This window comes from Argiope bruennichi, chromosome 8, assembly GCF_947563725.1.
Source record: "Argiope bruennichi chromosome 8, qqArgBrue1.1, whole genome shotgun sequence".
Taxonomy (NCBI): domain Eukaryota; kingdom Metazoa; phylum Arthropoda; class Arachnida; order Araneae; family Araneidae; genus Argiope; species Argiope bruennichi.
Window position 1 is genome coordinate 114,892,618 of NC_079158.1, and position 23,998 is coordinate 114,916,615.

The window sequence follows — 23,998 nt, forward strand, 5'->3', positions numbered from 1 at the left end:
GCTAATTTGAACTACTTTAGAAATAAATTACCCATAATTTACTCAAAAGTTTTATTGACTTATTTATATTATTTGAAATATAAAAAAAAATTATATAAAATTGTTTTAATCAATAATGAAAAAGGATTTTACTTTTCTTTTCAGGATTCGTTTGTCAAAAATTCTTGCCGGCAACCGTAACTGGTATCATGAGTTCAAAGAGCAGACAGCCGATTCTGCCTACTTGTATGAGCCGCGGGTTTCAGTTTATCAATTTTTTTTTAAATTTATGCAAAGTTTTCCTAGTAAGTATCTGAAATAAACTACTGTTTGGGGATACGAAAATTTGTGTTATCTTTATAAATAATTTTGAGAGGCATTTTGGATTTATGAATAAATTGTTTAAGTAACTAAACTTTAATATTTTATAAAGATTATTTTAAAAGTATTAAAATTTATGTTCGTCACAAACTTTTGCTGTCAAATAAGTACTTTTTTTTGGATCACGCATATAAAAGTCGAATATATATTTCTTGCATTCTAAAAGAGGTTTTCAAATCTGATACTGACAAAATGAGTGTCCTACTTTTTTGACGGTGAAAAAAAAGAAATTGCCATGTTAATGTTTTTATTAATGGATACATAAGTGCCATGTGCGATTTATTGTTTTTGAAAGCTGAGAAATGCTGTCAACAAATTCTTACTTATTTATGATCATTTAAGAGTTTTATCTGCAAAATACACCCCTCTATTGCTTCAAAAGGCTTCAGATTTAAATTATGTCAGGACATTAATTAACTTTTGTTGTAAGTTGTGCTGCTATCTAATTAATAAGAAATTAGTAAATGCTTTTAGTTGAAATTTTTTTCATAGTATTTTACTCTATGATAGGCAATCCAAATTAACTAAACCAAAATTAACCAAATTTTAAACATATATTTTTATGGAAAACATAAAATGATTATATTACTTTCTAATAATATTTAACAAAACTACTATGTCTCAATATAAAAAATTCGCATCAGTCTTTTTTGTAAAGTTTTTTTCTAATTTTGAAGGTTTTATTTTCAGCATTGAAAAATTTTTATTACTATTTTTAATTATTACTTTAATTTTTTTTACAATTATTATATAAATTTGATTAGCATATTGATGATAGTGTGTTAAGACTACTGTGAAGTGACATTTCATAATAGGCATTAGTATATTCAAAATTAGAAAAAAAAATGTATTGGATATATTAAAAAAAAATAAAGAAAGAATAAAACTAAGATAATTTAATGCTATAATATTGTCAACACATTTTGGCGCCTAAATTATAACAACAGACATTTGTTAAAATTATTACTTTTATCTATTTTACTTTATATTCTTTTTAACTGTTGGTATGAGTGCTGTTGTTTCTGAATTTCTTATAAAACATTTCTTGGATATCAAATAAAAATTTTGGATATCTAATTTTTTTGAATATTATATAAACATTATGAAACTATATTAAATTTATATTACAGTTGTAATATCTTTATTGCAACATTGTATTGCAAAGTTAATAAATTTTTGTGTTAGATTTTGCTGCAGGGCGACTGAAATATCAAAATCTCATTATAAAATAAAGATTTTCACAGAACATGTGGGAAAAAGCTTTTGATATATTGTCATTTTTCTGAATAATTGATGATAAACTAAAACTAAGTCAATGTTTCATTTTGTTGATAGCTGTTAGTATATGAATTTAAAGTATTGATTTTTGAAATAAAACTTTTATTTAACTATTGTTTTGAAGATATTGAAGGTTAAGATAATATTATTGTATCTAAAATTTGCTGCTTATATTTTTGATTGAAGCTATAGTTCTGATAGTTCATTTTAATAATTGTTACTTGCAGTTCTGTGTAACTAAAAATGTTGTGGTTCCTTAGGAATTCTTATAAATGTTATTATTATTACTTTATAATTAGCTCATCATATTTTGTTTGAGAATTTATTTTAATATATTCTGATCAGATATATCAATTTTTTTTAAATAATAGTTTTCATTAGCAAAAACTATTGATTTTTTTTAATAGAGTTGATGTAAGCTGCTGGAATGGAGGCTAAATCAAGTAGCTTGACAGCTGTAATTGAAGAATGGAATGAATTGAAAAAAAGTTTTCAAGAAGTTGAGGTAGTGTTTTCATTCATTTTTTTATATGAATGTTTAAAAAATTATCTGATTTTGTATGTAGCATTTCTAGTGGCTACTCATTGGAATTAAAAAAAAAATATTTTAAAACAATATACAATGTTCATGATAATTAAAATATTGAAATGAATTTTGGCATTATGTATCTATATGAAAATGCTCTAAACACACAAATGTTACAGCATGCTCTTTAAAATTTCTATGCATTGTGAAAAATATGTATTATTATCAGTTATGAAATTACAGCTATCTTTTTTAAAAATTGGAATTAACTGACACTTTCCTATATACACAAATGAATATTTCATTGGCTGAAAATGCAATAGTGACTGAACCAAAAGACTTTATTGTTGAAAGGCTGATATATAACAGTCCTTGGATAAAATCTCGTTTTGAGAAATTTAGGTAAATTTTTAAAAAAGTTAACTCCTGGGTTTTATTTATGCTACTTTTATAAATCAATTTGCCATTTACTGACTAAGTAGTTTGATGTTAATTTGAATATTCTCTGGCTCACCTAAGCCTGTCTGCTTTGGTGCGGTATATCCTAAATTTCATTCATTTGTGTTTCTAATCTCCCTTATATTATGAGAAACAGTGTGAACTCTCTCGTAAACTCATTTCTTTATGTGAGAAAAAGCTTTTCACCAGAACAAATATAGAAGAAAATTGACAAAGAGAAGATGGTTATTGGTTTTATATGGAAAATATACCAATTATAACCATCAGTGAAAGTAACCTCTTTCTTTGTATTATAATGTACTTTAACATTTTATATATTTAGCCTCAATGCCCTCTATATATGCAGATGTAGTATAGGAAAAAATGGACATATATTTTTTTTGGAGGGGGCATATACAAGTTTTATTTCTGATTCAATATATGTTTTTGTGCGACGAGCAATTGAAACTGCTTGCCAAACTGCAGTATTTAAATGAATGAATTTTAAACATGTGTAAGATTAAAATTAATAACTCCTGTAGTGATGTGAAATCAAATTTATGTGATTTATATTTAATGTTTTCAAATTGCAAGCTAATATAAAATAATACTTAAAATATTAATTTAACATTAGAAATATTAATTGTAAACATTTCCATACAGTAAATCACATCTGCATTTTTGGTATATTTTTTTGTCTTAATTTTATAGATAGAAAAAAAGTTTCTTAAAGTATATATGAATGATTTCAATAGTAATAAAATTTAATTTTTTTGCAATACATTTTTTTAAAACTTTTAAGTTTTACATTTCTTTAAGTAAACTTTATTTTAATTTATTTTTATTGTTGAAAATCCAATTGCTGATCATCTTTCAAGGTAACAAATACAAAATAGAGAATATTTTCTATTGTATTTTAAATTTGCTTTTTTTCTTTTTTAGGCTTTACAAAAGTCATGTACAAAAGCTGTTGCTAATTTTAAGAAAACTGAAGCAGACTTTAAGAAAGCAATATCAGATCAAGTAAAAGGTGTCACTCGAGTATCAGAATCATTGAAATGGTAAAACATTAAATATTCTAGTTTTATTAACCACAATTTCTTTATTATTTCTTTGATTAAACAACATTTAATTTAAGTGTTGAAAAAATGCTCATTTCTCATTTTGGGCATGAAAAAACTCTTTGAAAATTTGTTTAAAATCTTTTATTCTGTGTGCCAGCTTTGTTAAGGATGTTAAAATCATCCCATTGCAAATTCATTTACAGTTGCAGTCAATTTACAGTTACAGTTTATTTAAAATTTATATTTAGCATTCTAATAAAATGAAGTATTTAACATACTTTAATGAAATTAATGCCAGTTTTCAGATTTAAATATTGTGATGAAAGTATTTAAAAAATCCTAAAGTTGTATGTACTGTAAAAAGTGCAACAGTCTGAATAATGGTGCGAGACATTTTTTTTTCCTATATGAAAGCATAAATTTGAAGCATACACAAAATAAAAACAATAAGCAGTGGCACACATGCAGCAAATCAGTAATAAATAGCTTTAATTGTTTGCACTGAAAGAACTTCTCTTAACTACCCACTTGGGCTTAACTCAGCTGACTTAATACTTATTGACTTTCAGCATTTTCTAGTTACAACTAGTTAGCTTGTTACAACTTCCTTAACTTGGCAAAGCAGCTTACAGAATAATCTCACTAACTTTAGTTCTTATGGAACTACCATCAAGATTCCTGAATATTCTAGTCCTTTATTTCATCACTAGGGATGGGAGTCATTGACATGGCATCCATTCAGAAGTGTTATATTTGTTAAACTATCTTCCTTATCAGGAAACCTACTGTGCAGGAAAGCAACATTACAACTTCATAACAATTCAGGTCAATTAAAAAAAAAAAAAAAACAGTACAAGAAAAATGAATTAAAAAAAAAGCTAAGAGTTCCTTCTGACAATTGACATTTCTTGTTGAATAGACTTAATCCCCTTCCCAGTTATAAAAAAATGTTCTCTTTGATATATATTTCTAGATATGAAGGTAAAATATTCTAATGTTTCTAAACTTATGATTTTATAAAATTCAACTCAATTTTGTTGACTTGAAATCAAATATTACTATATTTTTACTATCTTCATTTGCTTAAGACTAGGTGATGATCTATATTTGAAGAAATCAATTTAGTTTTTTACAGCTTTGAAATTTTAAAAACATATGGCTTTTCATCCATAATTGATTTTAACATAATTTTTATTTTATGCTATTCATAGAATTCAGTTTCATGTCATTTGTACTACTATTTGAGTGTCAATTTATTTAAAACATGTTGACATATGGAATTGACTTAATTTACTAATTCAGGGAATTTTATGTATAACTATAGATTTTATTTAAGTATTATTTTTTATGTGATATACTTATTATTGGGAGGAGTCAGATAATTGTAATTACAAATAAAAAACAAATGAAATATCAATAAAAGGATTGGCAAAAAGAAAATCGTAAATAATTTTGAAAATTGGCAAATATATTACTATTCGACACTGATTTCATTACTAGATATTTTCTTTTGATATTCATTTGATAATAGTAACAAGCAACCTTTTGTGGAATGTTGTTTGGATTTGTTTCTTTAATAGTTTCAAGAATATCTCCCCAAAATTTTTTGAAAAATATAATAGCTTCGGAGATATCACCAAAAATTCATGACTCATTTAACATTAGATGTTTTCAAAACCCTACAACTCGCAAAATTATGAGAATTCCTTAAAATTTCATTGAAAGGATGATTTTATTATGACCAATTGATTAAATTTAAAAAAATGATAGTGTAAGAAAAATTTCGAGATTAACTGTATAAATTCGGTTAATCAGCTTGTCTTCTTCAACAAGCGTGTCCCCTCCAATCCTTTCCATCAAATGAAATTTTTGAAGATATGATAATAGATGTAAATGGAGGTGTTCCATTTTTTAAACTCTCAATTATTTGTGATTTTTAAAATTTTTAAACATTTTTATCCTTTAGAAAAAAAGTTTTAATATACACAAACAAAAATAAGACTTTCTTTTGTAAAAAGTAACCCAATGCACTTTTTATTTCAGGAAATTACTATTTTTTGAGTTATAATTGTGTGTATTCTCTTCTGAAAATAAAAATTGTTCAAAGATTTTCGATAAATTTGGTTATCTGTAGTTACTGTGCCACATATTTCCATGAATAATTAGGAATTTCAAAATATCATTAGAGAAAATACTTCAATCGATAGTTTACACCTCTAAAATTTTTGTTCATGTTTTTATTGAAATTATATTATGTAATCTGAATTTTAAAAAAATTATAATATTTCTTTACTTAGTATTTTTATGAGAAATTTTTTATAGGTGTACTAAATTTCATTTAGAAAATATGTTTGATATTTACTGTTTGTTGATTTTCATCTTTTTTGATATTTAAGATTTTTTTTTTTAAGTTAAAAAAAAAAAGCTTTCTTTTTGCTTTATAGTGTAATTAATAATTTATCTGAATTCTTTAAAAATTCTTTTTAAAAATATCCATATTAAATTGTTATATTTTTTTCAGTAAATAGAAATAAAATTTTCCTTTATTTATATAGATAGAATATATTTTTATTGCTGTTGCATATCCTTTAATTATAGAAAATTTGATTTTAAAATTTATTTATGTTTATTGGAAGATTGGACTGCATTTTTTGAAAGTAGTAATTAGTTTCTTATTGTAGCCTTAGACCAGCATCAGAAAAAGAAAAAGAAGAATACACTGAACTTAAAAAATCAGTAAATATCCGAAAAGAAGAGCTTAGAACTATGTCTTCCGTTTTACCTAAAGACAGTGGGTAAGTAAAAGCATTTGTTAAATCAAAGATGTAATTGGATAATATTGTTTGCAAATTTAAATTTTTTGGATATTTAATATGTGTACGTATGGTTTAGATTTTTTATAAAATTTTATTGTAACATGAAAAAAAAACAAAAAAAACCTTTATTTTAGTCATGATTAACTTCTGGAATACAGCACATTTTTTTTTTATGGCCAACCAATGTAACTTAATAAGATTGAGAAATTTGATTAGTAAAAATTTAATTAATAATCATATATCAATAACACCATATCAAACATGTGCAACAATATTTTGAGCTTATGAAGGGAAATATTATTTGAAGAGTTAATAACTTGCAAAAACAAATTTTTTTTCATTTTATCACTAAATATAAACAGTTTTATCATCACTGTGTAAATAGATTTCATATGAAACTATGTAAAAATTAAATTCATCGAGTTTGTTGTGTTTAAATTTTATAAACATTCAATCATTTATATAAACAATGCTAAAATTAATATATAAAAATATTTGCTTTGAAAGTACTTGAATAAGGAGAATTATTTTGCATTGGTAAGAAATAAATACTTTATAAAATAAAATATAGAGTGGAACTATTGATATTAAACTTGGGCCAATTTTGAAAGTAATTACTGTAATCAGTTATTCCTGAAGTTGAAAACAAAATAAAAGAAAAAAAATATAAAAAACAGGTTTGAAAAGGTTATTAATTTTGTCAAAGTAATTGCAATTTCTTTGTCGTTTACTTTTCAAAATAAGCCAAAGTTTCTATAAACAGCAGAATGATTTTTCCTCTTTTTGTGAATTGTAAAAGAATCTGAGTCTGATTTCTCTTATTTTTATTGTTTATTCATAAATAGAAATGGCATGTACTTTTCAACAATTTTAGATAAAAAACTGCAAGTTGACATTTTTCTATTATGATATATAATAAGCAGGGTGTTTAAAAAAGATGGTTCCTTTTTTTGGAACATCCTGTATGAATAAAGGGCATTAAAAAAAGGAACAAGCAAGCTTAATTATTGCAACTAGGCATATATTTTCAATTGCAAAGTTTCATCAAATAAAATACTCAAATGTATAAAAATACTTTTGCTTCTGTAGAAAAAATATTTAGTTATAAAAAATAAAGTTTAATATGTCTCCATAGCAAAAAAGCATCAACGAGTAAAATGTTTTTAATTATAGTAACAAATTAAGCTACACAGTTTAATGATATTATGTAAAATTTGCTGTGATTTTAAAGGACAAATTTATTGTGTTGGATAATTTTTCTTTAACTCTGATTAGTATTTGAGGAAGATTTTCACTAATTTTTGAGGATAGTATATATATAATTAAAAATTATTAAAAAGGCCAAATACGAAAACAAGACTTAACTTTCATCCAATTAAAAAAAATATTATCAAATAATAAATTAATTGAAATGCTTATAAACTTATTCAAAATGAAGATAAAACTAGCTGAATGATGAAGATGAAACTAACTGAATATATCAGTCGCCATTCAGTATACTTTTATGTAAAATGGAATGAACAACAAGTACAAAAATTCTAAAAATGCCACAAGACACATTCATAGAAAATTGTCACTGATGATGAATTTCTTATATGATATAATATACATATAATTCGAAAAGAAATAGTTTGGAAGATAAATATTTCAATTTTTCTTAAAGGAACATTTATCTGTCCAAATGCATTTCTTGGAATAGAAGGATTTGATTTTACCTAAGATAGGGCCTAATTGTAAAATTCTGATCAATTAGTTGCTCATTTAAGTGTTGTAATTTCATGAATGGACTCAATGAATAATATATGGCTGCCAGTATGTTGAATCATTCTCTACATTGTCAGTTTTAGAATGTTGAGTTCTGGAATGACTGTTTGTACTCAAGCATATGAGAAACTTGAAAAATTAGTCAAAATGTCAATTTTCGAGTCACAAGGATAACACTTCTCCTCATCACCTCATTCTCTCTGTCTTTCTGGGAGAAATTAAGAATTGTGTAGTTTGTTATTGCTAAATTGTTCTGGTGAAATATTTCTAGAAGGGTGCTAGAAATTTGAAAAACATTTATATTCTTCTGTTTTTAAGCTGGCATTACAATTACATACTGCATAAATCTTTAGCATATCTAAATGCTTTTTATTGCTGAAATATGCCATTCTTTTAGGAAGTACACAAGTATCAGCATACAATTTTAATTTGTTGCTCAGCATTCTGGTCGTCTCTGTGATATTTTAAATGTTAAGTTTCTCAAGCTTCTCTTCCTTTCTGTATGAAAGCAAAATTACAACTGTCATCAAATCAAAATGAACAAGCTTATGCATGATTAGCAATTTCTTTGAATCCATGATGATGGGTTGATATACTACTAAACAATTTTTGTGTATTGAATACATTTGCATTTTTGAAATGTCTTAATCTAAATTTGAGATTAGACCCTCTAAATGTAAAAATGAGCATATCTCTGCAAATCTTGTATACAGAAATTTGGAACATTGTGTGAGAATAAAGGAATGTAGGGGAAATGTTTTATTAACTGGCACTTTTACACTATATAGGATGTATAAAAGTTAAAATTTAAACTTTTTCCTGTCTACTTCCACATAAAGTGTTATCATACTTAAGTTCTCCTTTCCAAATGAAACTTTGTAGTTTGAAAAATATGCTTAGGTGTAATATTTAAGGATATATATATATATATATAGGGTAGTGTGTTGCAGAAGATCCTCCTTTAACTTCAGCAGTGGTAACTCTGCTGTTCACTAGATGGGGCGCTTGACATCAAGAGATAGTATGCATTTAAGAACTTGACTTTTAATTTGTGGCGATCCTGCTTCCATCAAAATGACTGTATTCGAAAAACTATTTTCCTAACTGCGCACCGGAAGTACGAAGCAGTTATCTACGATCAAGCGCGCAAGCTGTGCGAATTAAAAAGATCAATTTCCGGTCTTTCACAAAATCTGTTGTCTGTCGATGTGTTAGCGTTAAAAATTAAAAGATGTTTATTTTTATATAAAAAAGTCGTCGCTCATTCTTTATGTGTGGATGTAACTTAACTATCCCAATTTGCAACCTTCTCCACTAAAACATCCCACAAATTCATTCCGATTTGTTCTATGTATTGAGTCAGTATGATGAGGTGCTTATCCTACCTTACTTAAAGATGTAAATAGTTGTAAATAATATATTATTTAAGTCTAGACACCATGTCATCAGCAATTTGCTTTTAAGATAAGTCACCACCACTTTCCCCTCCCCCCCCCCCTACATACATGTATATTATTGAATTTTTCTTTCATGTTTTGTGAAAATGCAACATTTTTATGATATTGGTATTTTCCAGTTTAAAACTTCTTGAACTTGAGAAGAAAAAAAAGTAATTCTCTTACCTTATTTAGAGTTATTGACATTCAAATGTACTTATCAAAATCAATTTTTACACAGTCTTTCATGAATGTGTTGCACTTTATAAAATAAAAGTGGATGTGATCAGCGTAAAATATTTCATTATAGAATATATTTTGGAATTCTGCGAATTTCCATAGGAAGTATTTTTCTAACTAATTAATAGATTGAACATTTAAAAAATTTATTAATTTTCGTTTGTTGTTCAGCTAATTTGATATGAATACAATAAAATTATTAGAATTTAAAAAAATCTAACATATAAGGAAGTGAAAAAATATTTTATGTAAAAAGTAATTGTTAATTAAATATGCATGGATTAAATTTTTTTATTTAAATTAATAAATTTTGTAATTTTTTTTTACAAATTTAAGCTGTTATAGTTGGTTAATCATCAATATTTAAACTCGTACCTTGTTTGTAAATGAGTATTAAGTTTCTAATCAACAAAATTTATCAAATCTTTAAAATTTTGTTTGTTTAAAAATGAAAAATATTTTGCTTTTACTTTAAAAACAATGTGGTTCTGAAAAAGTTCCACATAAGTTAATATATTAGTGTACAAGAAAAAGAAACGAGAGAGAAAATAATGGCAAAGAAATAGTGAGGGTGAAATGTTAAATATCCTTCATGAAAACTTCTGTTGTCTCAATATTTAAAAGGACCATTCATGAAATATTCAAATAAATTATCTGCTTCTTTCTTCTTCTGAATGGAGAACTCAGTAGTTAAAAAAAAAAAAAGTAATTTTGAGTTTCAAAATAAAATTCAATGCTAGTTAATGAATTTGAAGTAAACATGTTACTGAAAATATTTTTTTCAAAACGACTGCACATAAAATCCTCTTAATGAAACAGCATATTTTTTCTCCCAATAATCATGTAATATTATTTTGGATATTGTGTAATTTGTAGAATACTTAAAGTATTCTTTTACCAGCTTTTAAAAATTATGAGATTCTCTGAATATTAGCTTTGATCTGATATATATATTTTTGTTTGGAATTCATGTGATGGCAAAATATTAGAATCAACTAATTTACTATAAAAAGTAGCATGAGTTTTTCTTAAGTGTTTGATAGAAAAAAAAATGTATTCAGCAATTTTTGTGTTTATTAACCTTATAATTTGAAATTGATAAACTTTGAATTTTTTATTTTCAATATCTGTTTTGAGCAATCTTGTTTATTAAATATGACTTTTTGTTCAATATCTTATTGTTAATATGGCATCTATGTCATTAACATTTCAAAAATATTGAAAAAAAAAATCATCAAGAAACTTAGTTTCAACAAAGTGCTAAGGATTTCTAGGAATAAATGCACAATGTGAGAGATTCATGTATCTGCTTTGTTTGCTACTAAAAAATAGTAAAAAAAAAAAAAAAAAAATTCTTTTTATGGCGTTATGTAAGAAATATATCACTTCATGTTATAAATTCATAATTTTCTTTCGTATAATAAATTTGACTTATACAAAATGCAATGTATGAATTTTATTATAAACTAATATATTATATTTTAACTGTGATTGAAAATTATGTGTTCTAGTCTACAAACTTTTTACAAGTTTATAACAAAAAGTTTCAATCCATACATTTCATTTATTAGAGCACTATATATATTTTCTTGATTAATAAATATTTCTGTAAATTTGTTATCAGGAGATTGTAGTTAATAGAGATTTCAAATAACTCTGCATATTCTTAATCTGTGTTTATGTGTTTTATTGTAGCTGAGCCAAATAATAAAATACTACACTTTTTTCATACAATTTTTTGAGATTTATTTTGCTTTAATACACTCGGTTACTTTGAATTGATGCTCAAGCTATTTTTAAAAAAATTGTTTGGTAATTCTGCAGCTTATAGAGACTCGTTCTATATATTAGGTGAATTTCATCTTTCCTAAAAAAAGAAATTGCTGAAGTTAATAATCATTCATTTTATATAATATATATTTATCCAAACAAAATAAAACCTAGCTTATTCTTTTTTGTTTCAACATAACTGTGTTGTAAGCATGAAGTAAAATCTTTTATTATGGCTTTAATATAATATGTATAAAAAAAGAACATTAATATTTTCGTACTATATTATTTTGCATTCTTTTGTCTTTCTCAGTATATATATGAATAAGAATATAACTGATTATTTTGATCACTCAGAATTTTTCACTGTAAATAGTAACATTAAAAATTTACTTGTTCTTCATTTTCATAGTTTAAATTTATTAAAATTCCTTAAGTTTTATAAATGTTTAAAACAAATTAAAAATCTTTCATTTTTGCAGATTGTATTTGAAAATTGTTTTGGGAAGTGTAAATGTTACCCTTCTAAATGAAGAAGAGAGGTGAATATATATTCTGATGTTAAAAGCTATTTCAACAATTTTCAAAATTTCTTATTTTTTATTTAAAATCTATTCTATTTTTGTCTCCTAGGTTTAAGTACAAAGATGAATATGAAAGATTCAAACTTGTTGTGACATGTATAGTTCTATCTTTGTCATTTCTGAATGTTTTCACTGCATACAGGTGTGCAATTTTATTTATTAATGTAAAAAATTTTTTGTTTTAAGTATTTCCTAAACATTGTTCTTTTTTTGCCTTAAATATTTTTGATGATTTTACATATATACATTTACAGCAATGCTGAAAACAGTATTTGATCAATGTTTTTAGCATCTTAACTGTATTATTAATAAAGTTCAGTGCATTCACAAAAATGTTACTAAATTTTAAACATTTTGACTCAGAAGCATTTCTATATAACTAGTAATAAACTGAAACAATAAAATTTCTAAATTTGTAGAGGGGTTAGGTTCTTAACTTGAACATTAAGAAAATGTTGAAAGTTATACCATAAACATTATCCATTTAAAAAATTGTTAAAGCTGTTGGTGATTGGTTTATGATCATAAACCATTCATAAATGATGTGGGTTGCCCAAGTTATTGACTTTTATGGGAATTTGCATTTTAAAAAAGAAATATTACTTATAAAAATACCATGTATAAAAATTTAGTGAGCTGAAATCAGCTCACTAAAATGTGATGAATGAGAAATCAAATTTTTATTTAATGATTTTATAAAAAATGTTACATTTGCTTTATTTTAATTCCACGATTTCAGTTGTTGAGAAATTTTTGCTCACCTACAACTACTAAATTTGGAGTTGCAATTGTTAGCTTAAACAACTATTCTTTCTTTCTATTCTGTGCATTTTGAAACAATGCCTAATCAATGATCAGTGAAATGTTGTATATGAAAGGTTTTACCTTTTTTTCTTCCTTTTGAGAATTTCGATTACAATTTAAAACCAATTCAACAATTGAAATTTACAATTTTATTTGTTCTAAACTTGAATTAAATTTATTGTGTACATTTTTTACTTGGTAACTTCCTCACTCTGATAAAATAGTCATTTTTTTTTAGCATAGTTTAAATTTAGTTAGGTGTTTTCTTTCTTTCTCATGAAACAGTATTATCATATTTTATGAATGAAATATAATTTTATAACATATAAAATTATAATTAAACTTTTACAATAATAATTGACTAGTACTTAAAAAAGATTTATATTTCTCTTTGTCTTCAAATACTGTTAATTAAATTTAAGAAACTTTGTGAACATCATTTTGTTAAGCACTGAATTGTTTTGTTCTGTCTAAAATCTGTAGTCATGGTAGTGGTAACTTTTGTTATTCTTTCATCAAATTATGTATATTTAGAATCTTTCCATTAAAATTCTAATCAAAAATCAAATGGTAAAATGAAATGATTTTTTTAGTGCTTAAATTATTTTTGAATGAAACAGCAAAGAGTGTGGAAATTGAAGAATTTATTTAATTTAAATTATATAATATTGTTATGTGAAGGTTTTGTATATGCTTGCATTCTTCTAACAGTCATACTTAGCTAATATATATCTTATGAAAACAAGAAATTTTAATGTATAAAAATTTTGATTATATTTGAGTTTGTCAATGAAATTGAAATTATCTGAAATCTGTTCTGATAAAAAGTATTTAAAACTTATTTTGTGAGAAACTATTTCAGGAGTCTGGATGCTATAGTTCATTTCCTTCTAGTCTGGTATTATTGTACCTTAACAATAAGAGAAAGTATCCTTGTTGTGAATGGATCACGGTAGGCATTATTTGTTTTATTTAATATTTTTCAGATTTCTGTATTTTGGATTTTTATGAAAATTGTAGTCATAAATCCATAAAATTTTTTGCTCTTTTACTACATGTACTTTGCTTTTTCACCATGCATTATGCCCTTTTTTTTTTGTCGTATTTGCTAATACATTCTTTTAAAAAATATAAATGTTATAAGATGTTTTGCATTTTGTATGGTTATTTGAGTAAGGAAAAATACTGTTTAAGAATCCTCTAGAATTTATTATGTGCACATAAATGATGACAATGTACAAGTTTATTTTCCAACAATTGCTGCTTTAGTAAACTTTTGGAATAGTCAAATCTCTTCTGATATGCCCAAGTAAACCTACCCATGTCAATCAGGAATTAAAATTCATCTGATTGTCTGAAAGGCAAGTATAATGGAGTGGAAAACAGAACTTTCATATTAAAAGAATTGGCAGAAACTTACAAAAAGATAGATGGAAATTAACCACTCAAATAGCTGGAGGATGAGAAGAAATTATGTTATACAGACTGATTAGAAAATGTATTACTTTCTGCATATCAAATGAATTATTTTGATTTGATGAGGCAACTAATGTTGGTGAATCTATATACTTAAAAAAGGAAATTTTCACTGTATGTTGGCAATCAACATGTAAATAAAAAGTTTGAGGGCAGTTACTGGTGAGCGAAAGATTTTTTTTTTATTGGTAAGCTCTCTGGAAAATAATTTTTTTTTTAGTATTTTCCTTGTTGACAAGATTATTTCGGTGTGTTTTTATTGTAATTTGTCAATATCTTTTGTGTAAATAAAATAGTTGGTGTTTTATAAATAAAATATAAAATGAGTGTGAAACTTAGGTTTTAAAAAAAAGAAATTTACAATGCTCAATTGATTTTGATCAATTAAAATTACTACACAAGGTAGTTATCTCTTCAGATTGTTTATTCTGATTATGATTTAACTTTTTTATGGGTTAAAATGTTAAAGATAAATGAAATTTCACTGATCGTTAATAAGTGTAAATATTTTCAGATATTGCAGACATATCTAATACAATATTTAATACTTTAATGAAGATAAAGTGTCATTAACTATATGAAAATAATATAATATGTGCTTCATTGAACTTAATGATTTTATTATTAACTCTCTCAGAAGATCAAATTCTAGAATTTCGTTGAAAAGTTTTGATTTAAAAAGCCAATAAAAAGCCAAAACCAATAGTTTTCATAAAAGTATTTAGAGATGCTAAATGGATGTCATTGAAGTTTATTTTTTGTTTTATAAACTTTTCTATTAAAATGTTATCAAATGATTCACTGACATAACAGTTGGAGTATAGAACTTGAAAAGGGGACCTAAGGACAAGGGATCCCAGCTTTAGAGAGAGAAAGGAGTTGGGGAGGGGCAAACATAAAGTTTTTCAGTTACATAGATGGCACAATTATGAGTCAAGGAAAATTAGCAATATTGGAGTTTCTTTGTCGGTAAATTGGATTTAGAAGTAGTAATAGATATGTTTGCACCAATAAAAACTCAAGCTTAATCAAAACTTAATTGTAAAATTGTAAATTTGCAAAAGAAAAAAAAAGTTTAAGATAAAAAAAAATTAGATTTAGAACTATGCTCTTTCTTCTTCTAATTAATAACATTTGAATTCAATTAATATTATTACAGGGAATGATTAAGAATTTAAAGATAAAAAGTATTGTTTTGAATTTGTAATGTTATATTACGGAAATTCTCTACGGTCCCCGAAATTGCTCTAAAATCGACGGGTTCGCTGTAGTGGTTGTATGATGGCCCAGTGAATAGGCCTCAATAAGAAATAACGACGTTTATTAACACGAAGGCACGAATACACACCAACGATAAGACGACCTAACACAGCCAAGACGTACACAAGCTATAAATAGCAGCAATTCTTGCAAACAGCAGAACGCAAGTAGCACAACAATGATAAAAGCTGAAAGCGCTCGGAGAGAGAACTCGTTTAACTAATAATTTGAGCTGAACTCAAATGACTGGCTCCAGCCCGTATGTGACCTTTTATAATTCCTTTGTTATTGAGCCCTTTATAGTTCCTTTTCACGGTCTTTTACAGTTTCTGAGATAAGGCAGAAAAGTTCTCGAAAGATAACCTTAATAAATCGCGTCTTAACGGACCTATCATCAAAGTTCCGGAAGAATTCTAGTATCTTCCATTTTGTCGCCAAAGTCTCAAGTTTGTCGCCAAGGCCGGGGATTATTGATCCGTGTCAAACCGTTTTCCTTACGTTGGAACTATCTGCGCAGGGAAGTAACATTACAGATTCGTAACAATATGGTTGTAATGAGGGACGGCGATTAACTTTTTTTAAAAACAATAATATTGAATTCTTTAAAAGCAGTAATGCAAAATCTACTTTTTTAGAAACTCCAAAGAATACTCTTTATTATTAGTGCCTACAGTTTAAAAAACAAATTAGACATTTTGATGCACCCTTGAGAAATTTAAGCTTTTTTTTTTTTATATTGACTTGGTAACTAACTTGTTTGCCCCAAACGTTCATTTTCCTGGCTGTTAAATTATTAATATAAAATTTGCAGTTTTTCAAAATTTAATTTAATTTTTTTTGTAAGACTGATGCATATGAATTTAATGGAAACTAAAATTTATGCAAAATAGAATTACCTTTTTCTGTAATTGTTTTTGAAATAAAATATTTCTTATTAAACATTTTGGACCAAATGTTCTTAAGTTAAAATAGTCGGAATGAAGCAGCTAAAAAAAAAATTAACCAGTTAGAAAATTTGCAAAACAATTAATGTATTATATATTCTGAATGAAAAACTAATATGAAATTTTAAAAATCTTGCAAATGTAATTTAGAAAAGAATGTACATTTTCATAAACAATTCTAAAAATAACTTTGAAAAAACTTTCAAAATTTTTAGGGAATAAATGGAATTAATTTAAATAAATTTTATACATATTCAAATTTTTTCTATGTAACAATTATTAAAAGCACTGTGACATGAATTGTAACAATTGCGAAGATAAAATGGAACTTAAAATCTGTAATTGAAAACTACATATCTATTATTGCATTGTGAGTTGTTTCTATTTAAACTGAGTTGAAAATATTTCATTATATAAAGTTTATCAAATGTAATAAAAATCACTTCATTCCAGTGAGTTCAGAAACTTTCAGAAATATAGCTCAAAAGTGTATAACTAATTGTTAAAAAGGTGAACCCTTCCCTTTTTAAAAAATATAATTTTAATAACGGGAAGAAAAATGTGATTAGTTAGAATTTCATTACAACAATTAAAAATATTGTTTCAAATTATTAAAAAATGGATCTAAAGCATTGTAAAAATCAGAGAAAATTTGTATGACAATTAAATTGATTTCATTAAGAAATAATTTTTAAAATTTGTTATAAGTTATTTTTGTACAATTTTCATGAAGATAAGCAATATTTTGGTGTTTTTCTTTTTGATTACCTGATGCTTTTGTACTTTCAAAAGTTGATAGTGTTCTCTCTTTTTTTTCCTTCAAGGTCAGTCAAAAACTATAAATTTATATAGAAGAAAAATGTTTATCTTTAAAAGTAACTAAATGTAAAAAAAAGTAAAATTTTGCTTCTTAGTTTTTTTTTATTTCCTTGCATTCTCTTATACTTTATAAAACTAATCTTTGCGTTTTGGCATCAAATTAGTTAGAAATAGTTAATGTAAAATCTTCATTTTATATTCAAATTAAAACTTTTTGCATTATTTTCAACTATGCATAATTAACTTATTCTACTAAATAATTTCATGTAGAGAAATAGATAAACTAATATTTACATAATTTTGTACAATTGTAATAAATGGAAATAATTAGTTTAAGATTAATTTTGAATTTTATGTATCTTTTAGCATTAAAGGATGGTGGAGACTACATCATTTCATTGCAACGCTTTTAACAGGTGTCCTTATATTATGGTAATTTTTTTGTTAAATTCTTATTTTCTTCTCTTTATTTAGTTTTTTTTTTGTTTGCTCTTTTTTTTTAAAGCATTTTGATTCAAGTTTGAAGATTTTAATTCTTGCCTAGAAATTCACCCATGAAGATATCAATGTTTCAGTAGTTTTATTGTGGCTGTTAAATTTTAATTATTTTGAATGTTTTCTGATTTTAACAACATTAAGTGTAAATTATTTAATTACTTTAGTTTTAAACGTGACATTTTTTTCCTTTTTAAATTTTATATAATATAAATAAGAATAAAAAATGTGTACTATCTTAAAATCATTTCCGAATTACAAATCAGTGCACTTTAAATGAAGTTTTGTAATCAAAGAATAAAATATTTTTAATTTTTATTATTCAGCTAGACTTATAAATATTTTACATCATAATATAAATATATTATTTATGTATTGTAGGAAACAGTAAATAATAATACATAATTGCAAATAATAAGATTTATCATTTAATAGGAAATCACACTTTATCTTCAATATTCGAATCGCATGTCAACCTCAGATTGCAGTCATGTCCTTAGTTTATTTTTAATTAATAAGTCCAGTTTTGGTGATCGAAAATCGAGTTTCTCAAAAATATTACAAACTACAATGCAAATTTTATTGTTTTGTACAGAAATGTGCTTATATTCATCTTTTTTTTAAAAATCAAAACGTATATAAGTTATTATTTTTAAAAATTTATCCTTGAGATTTCTTGAAAGGAAGAAAGAAAGATGAGATTTCTCTTTCTTCTTCTCAAAAGTTGATCATTTTCTTGAGCTTGAACTTTATCTTAGTATCTAAATTAAAAAATGGATCACTTAGCCAAACTTCATTATCTAAATTTTCAGAATAAAATAGAAATGAAACCTGTTAAAAAGTCTTGAACCATTTTTTCCTATCTTTAATTTATTACTCAGAATCTATGTATTTTTTTGCTTTTCATATAATTATTAATAATAATCACCGAAAGGTTACTAGCATTTGATCGGTGTGGCCATCTATTAAGAGTGTGTATACAGTGTATATATATATATTCCAAAATTATATAGATTAAACAGAATGAAACATATATATAATGTTAACATTGTTAAAAGGTGTACCATTTTATATAGATTAATGTTTTTTGTTAAAAAATTATCACTGAAAATACTATAATGTAACATTAGTGGTGCATGCATTGCACTGCATTTATATAATATTTGTAGTGAAGATCAATTGTCTATTTTTTAAATTTGTTACTGGATAAATTATTGACTTATTTTTCAGGACTATCTTTCATTATTCCATTCGTGATTTATCATTTTTATTTTTGTTATTTTTTGCAGGCATGACGGGGCATCATACCAGCTCTTTAGGAAACAATTCATGCTGTACTCATGTTATTCAAGTAAGTATAAAAATAGAAATACTTTGAGATATTTCAAGCATTGTTGTATATTATGCTATCAAAATATTTTTGAAAAATTTAATTTTTATAGTTTAGTTTCTCAATTGGAAGAGATAGAGCTTGGAAAAATTATATAGATTAAACAGAATGAAAGTATGAAAATGCTTTACATATAAAAATGCTTATTTCAAAATGTTTTATATGTTTAATCATTCTTCCAATCATGTTGATTTCAAATTAAGGAAACACATTTTGTTAACAATTGAAACATAAAGGGGCGAGATAAAAATTTGAGAGCTTAAAATACTCGAAATAAATATTCTGATTTCATATTGTATTAGGATCAGTTTTGTTTTGTAAAGTTTTCATAAAATCATTTTAAAGTTAATTCTGCATTTACTAAAAGACAGATTTTTTTCTAAATATTTAAATATACTTCTGTAACAACTTTAGTCAAGTTTTCATTTATGTTGATATTTTTTTATTTAACAGGTTTTGTGCAAATTCTGCAATATAATTATCAACAAGGTTGTTTATATCGACTAAGAGCTCTCGGAGAAAGACATAACATGGACATAACTGTCGGTATGTATATGATAAATTCACTATCAAAACAAATTTTTATTTAGTTTACATTTTAACATGTTAATATTTATAAGCTAGCATACTGTCTGTAAATTCGTTCATACAAAGTTCTTTTTTCTTTAACACTGTACACTTTGTGTTAAAGTTTCCAAATTTAACATTAAGTTATTCCTTTAGTAGCTGTCCACTAAGAACATTTTGTACCAATTTTAAATTTTAAATTAATCAAATTTTGAATAGATTTTTAAATAGAAATTAATCAGAATTTTAACATTTTGTCTAAATTTTGAAACATATGACTGTACAAGAATCATTTTCATATCTCTTTTAAAATTAAAAGAAAAATCTTTTCAGTGATACCGATTTTATTTCTGCACAGTTTTTTTTTTTTTTTTTGTCTATTTTTATTAAGTCTAAAACATATTTTAGTTATATTTTGCAATAATATTTTTGTTTTCATTTCTGGTTTTATACTCAGTGTTTTGATGATACTATGTTTTTTTTTTTTGCATGTTATTGCTGTGATATAATTCAGAGTAAATTTTAAAAATAGTGTAATAGTTGAATCAAGTCAAAAACATCATCATAGTACAATTTTTCGGAGTTTTTAAAATTTCCTAATAAATGAATTGAAAAAAAAAAATTAAATTCGGTGGATATATTATTGCTTCACATTTTTCTGAAAATTTGAACCTATCTTTATTTATTATTTTTGATTTTCTGAATTTGCTATATCTGTTTTGTAACAGTATTTTTTCACCTTTTATTCTTTAGATGGCTTTCACTCTTGGATGTGGCGTGGTCTAAAATTTTTGTTGCCTTTCTTAATAATTGGCTATGTAAGTATTTTCTGTCTGTCTGTTTTTTTAATTTATTATTCTTTTTATTTATGTCAGTAGTTCTCGGTTAAAAATGTTGAAAATTCTCTTACAGACCAAAAAAATTTTTTTTCTTCTTTTTTGTAGTTAAGTTTTAATACTGGTTTGCAACAAAGTTAAACAACAGAGAAAAACAGATATAAAGTTTGATTATTAGGGATATTCTTGGAATTTTCAATAAGAATGATTTGTAATCCAAAATTCTGTGTTTATATGGAAGACTTTTCAACTTTTTCTTTTTACTATCTTTCATTTTTTTTAATCAAAAAAAATTTGCAAAAGCTGAAATGTTTTAGAATATTTTATTTCTTTAAATTATATAAAGCAGTTTTACAAAACGTCATGCCTAGTGAGATATTTTATCTATATTTACCTGATTGATGGCTTAAGGAAAAAAAAAAGGCATGAGATGCACTGCGAATTCTTGGGGTGAGGCACGAAAACGAACTTGCTATTTCAAATTTATTTTTTACATTCATGTTTTAGAAAGTTTTGGAGATATCTCTAATAGAGTAGTATATGATAAATATACCTTTTGTCAAGGTTGTGCAAGATATTAATAGTAAATGAATCAGCGTATTATTATAGAAATTCTCTAGTGGGTATAAGCTACCGGAAATCCAACTCGCTACTGATAACGATAATGATTATTTGTTTTATTCCATGGAAAATGTGAAGCAAATAAACGAACAAAAAACAGTTAAGGTATTACAAATCATTATATAAGAGCTTTCTTTTTTTATGGATTTCCAATAAGATATGCGAGAGAATTTTTTGAAAGGATCTGTGGATCTCCATTACTTAAAGAGATATTGTCATGATTCTTGCATTTCCAGAACCTACATTTTTGTCACCAACGCTGAGGATCATTAACTGACATCCACTGGAATTTTGTGCAAATCTTTTTTCAGCAATAATGCTAACATTGCAGAGAAGCAATATTATATAGATTTGTAACAGTATTTTAAAAATGATTTAATACAAATTCTTAATTTAATATGCAATTAGCACTGCTGCATTTGTGATCATGGTCATAAGAATAGTTTGCATCAAGAATTGATAAAAATGAATTAATTATTTTCTGTTTATTTTGTCACATTTTGTTATTTTGTCACATTTTGAACTATATTTTTTCAAAATTATAAAAATTGAACTTCTAGATTGCATTAATTTATTAAGTAACATTTTATTAGTTGAAGCAAATGTCAACTTATTGATATGTAAACATGCAAATTTTATATTTCAGATTCATTAACTCATATTTTTTGTTATTCATTGATTTAAGTGAAACATGCTGGTCTTTGACTTAGAATTAATCATTAACTAATGAATATCTGGATTAATGTTAAGCCCAGATTACTATAAAAAAAGCATTGCAGTCAGTATACAATCAGCAGTTCATCTAAGAAATATTTTTTAATTAAGCAAGGATAATTAGCAATTTAAATTAACATAACTTTTAACATGTCAGCATATATAGTTAGTTTAAAATCAAAGAAATAGTTATAAGTTATCACAAAACTCATATTTAAATATTTTAAATATGCCAGAATGATATCTATTAACTCAGCATATTTCATTTTTTTTGTAGACATGGCAATTATATAATGCTTATACTCTTTACAAAATTGCAGTTCAGTTTCAAGGAGTAGAGTGGCAGGTAAGAATTGATTTATTTATGCAGTTTATATAATTACTATTAAAATAAATCTGAAAAAAAAGCTTACAAATGTTAATTTCTTTGTTTATCTTTGGTTTCAGTTCTGAACTTTATTTCAACAATAATTTTCAATCCAGCAATCTTTAAACTTTTTTTTTGTATTAAAAACTAGGATTTTTTTTGCACACATTTAACTTTTTCATTCCCTTCCTCAAAAATCTAATCTTCTTTAAACGATTAAAATAGTAATTACAGAAGGATAAAAACAACATTTTGAATAATATCAAAATGTATGTAAATAGATATGCAATAGAAAAATCTGATACCCAATTAAAATTTAGAGTCAGTTGATTATAAAAGGTATTAAAAACTGATAAACTTTTAAATCAAGAAGCAGATTGATTCCAAATATTCATAATTTATTTGGAAATATTTATCTCTGACTTTTTTTTTTTTTTTTTTTTTCTGAAAGTATGATGCTTGGGTTCTTAAATTTTTTCTACTCGTGACACTATTTATGTTATAAAGAATTCTTTTAATCTCATTTATTTGAAGAAATTGCAACCCCCAAAGATAATAAACGAAATTGTAATTAATCATTATGTAAAAAAAATTAAGTTAAACCAAGCTTAAAAATTGTTTTTAAACAATTTCTCTTTAACTATTTTGGTTAATTAATGTTGAATTTGATACAGAAAGCTATGCGAGAGATTTTTTTTCAACTTCTGTATGACCTCATATTTATTTACACCAGTAATATTAATTAAGAAGCCCTGTTTTAATTAATGTGTGAAATGATTGGCTTTAAATTTTTTTAGACAAAACATGTGCATGCGGACACTCACATTTTCTGTTAAGTAGAACTAAAATAGTAAACAACAAAATAATTTTTGATTAAAAGGAAATTTCAATTATGAATTCTTATTTCAGTTTCATAACTGGGATGACTTAGAATCTATAATTTCAGTAGAAATGCTTTCAAATAGTGCAATAAATTTGTGCATCAAATTTGTAATGGGAGTATTTTTTTATTTTGTAAAATCTATAATTTTTTTTTGTTTATTTTTAAAATTTTTACTTTGTTTTTTAGGTACCAACTGCTGCTTTTATTTTCTTCCTTTTATTCAGTGGGAATTCTCTTACTACTGCCAAAATAGTTCATCAGAAATTAAACCTTAAAGATATGATTTTACGCAAATTGCAATAAGTTTAAAACTTTATTGCATTTTTGAAATATTTTCATAGGTTGTGGGAACAAAAAAAACACTCCTTATTAATTGGAGATTTAAAGAAGTTATGCAATGAACTTATTGTTATTTATTGATTAATATATTTATTGTTTTTCATATTTAATTTCATATGTTTAATTTATTTAATGAATTATGAAAATTTTTAAATATTAATTTCTTTTTAAATACATTTCAAATTAAAGAATATGTAAGTTTTAGAA

At 24.9% G+C, this 23,998-nt stretch overlaps 1 protein-coding gene across 1 annotated transcript; it reads left to right on the forward strand.

The window, feature by feature from the left end:
* The first annotated feature begins 207 nt into the window (after positions 1-207).
* Positions 208-23,998, forward strand: LOC129981496 (ion channel TACAN-like). Its single transcript, XM_056092350.1, has 13 exons — positions 208-284; positions 2,046-2,143; positions 3,545-3,663; positions 6,348-6,461; positions 12,175-12,234; positions 12,326-12,418; positions 13,943-14,032; positions 17,946-18,011; positions 19,364-19,425; positions 19,918-20,010; positions 20,785-20,849; positions 22,480-22,548; positions 23,639-23,998. Exons 2-13 carry the CDS (start codon positions 2,066-2,068, stop codon positions 23,753-23,755), a joined length of 1,026 nt encoding a protein of 341 aa, XP_055948325.1. The 5' UTR covers positions 208-284; positions 2,046-2,065; the 3' UTR covers positions 23,756-23,998.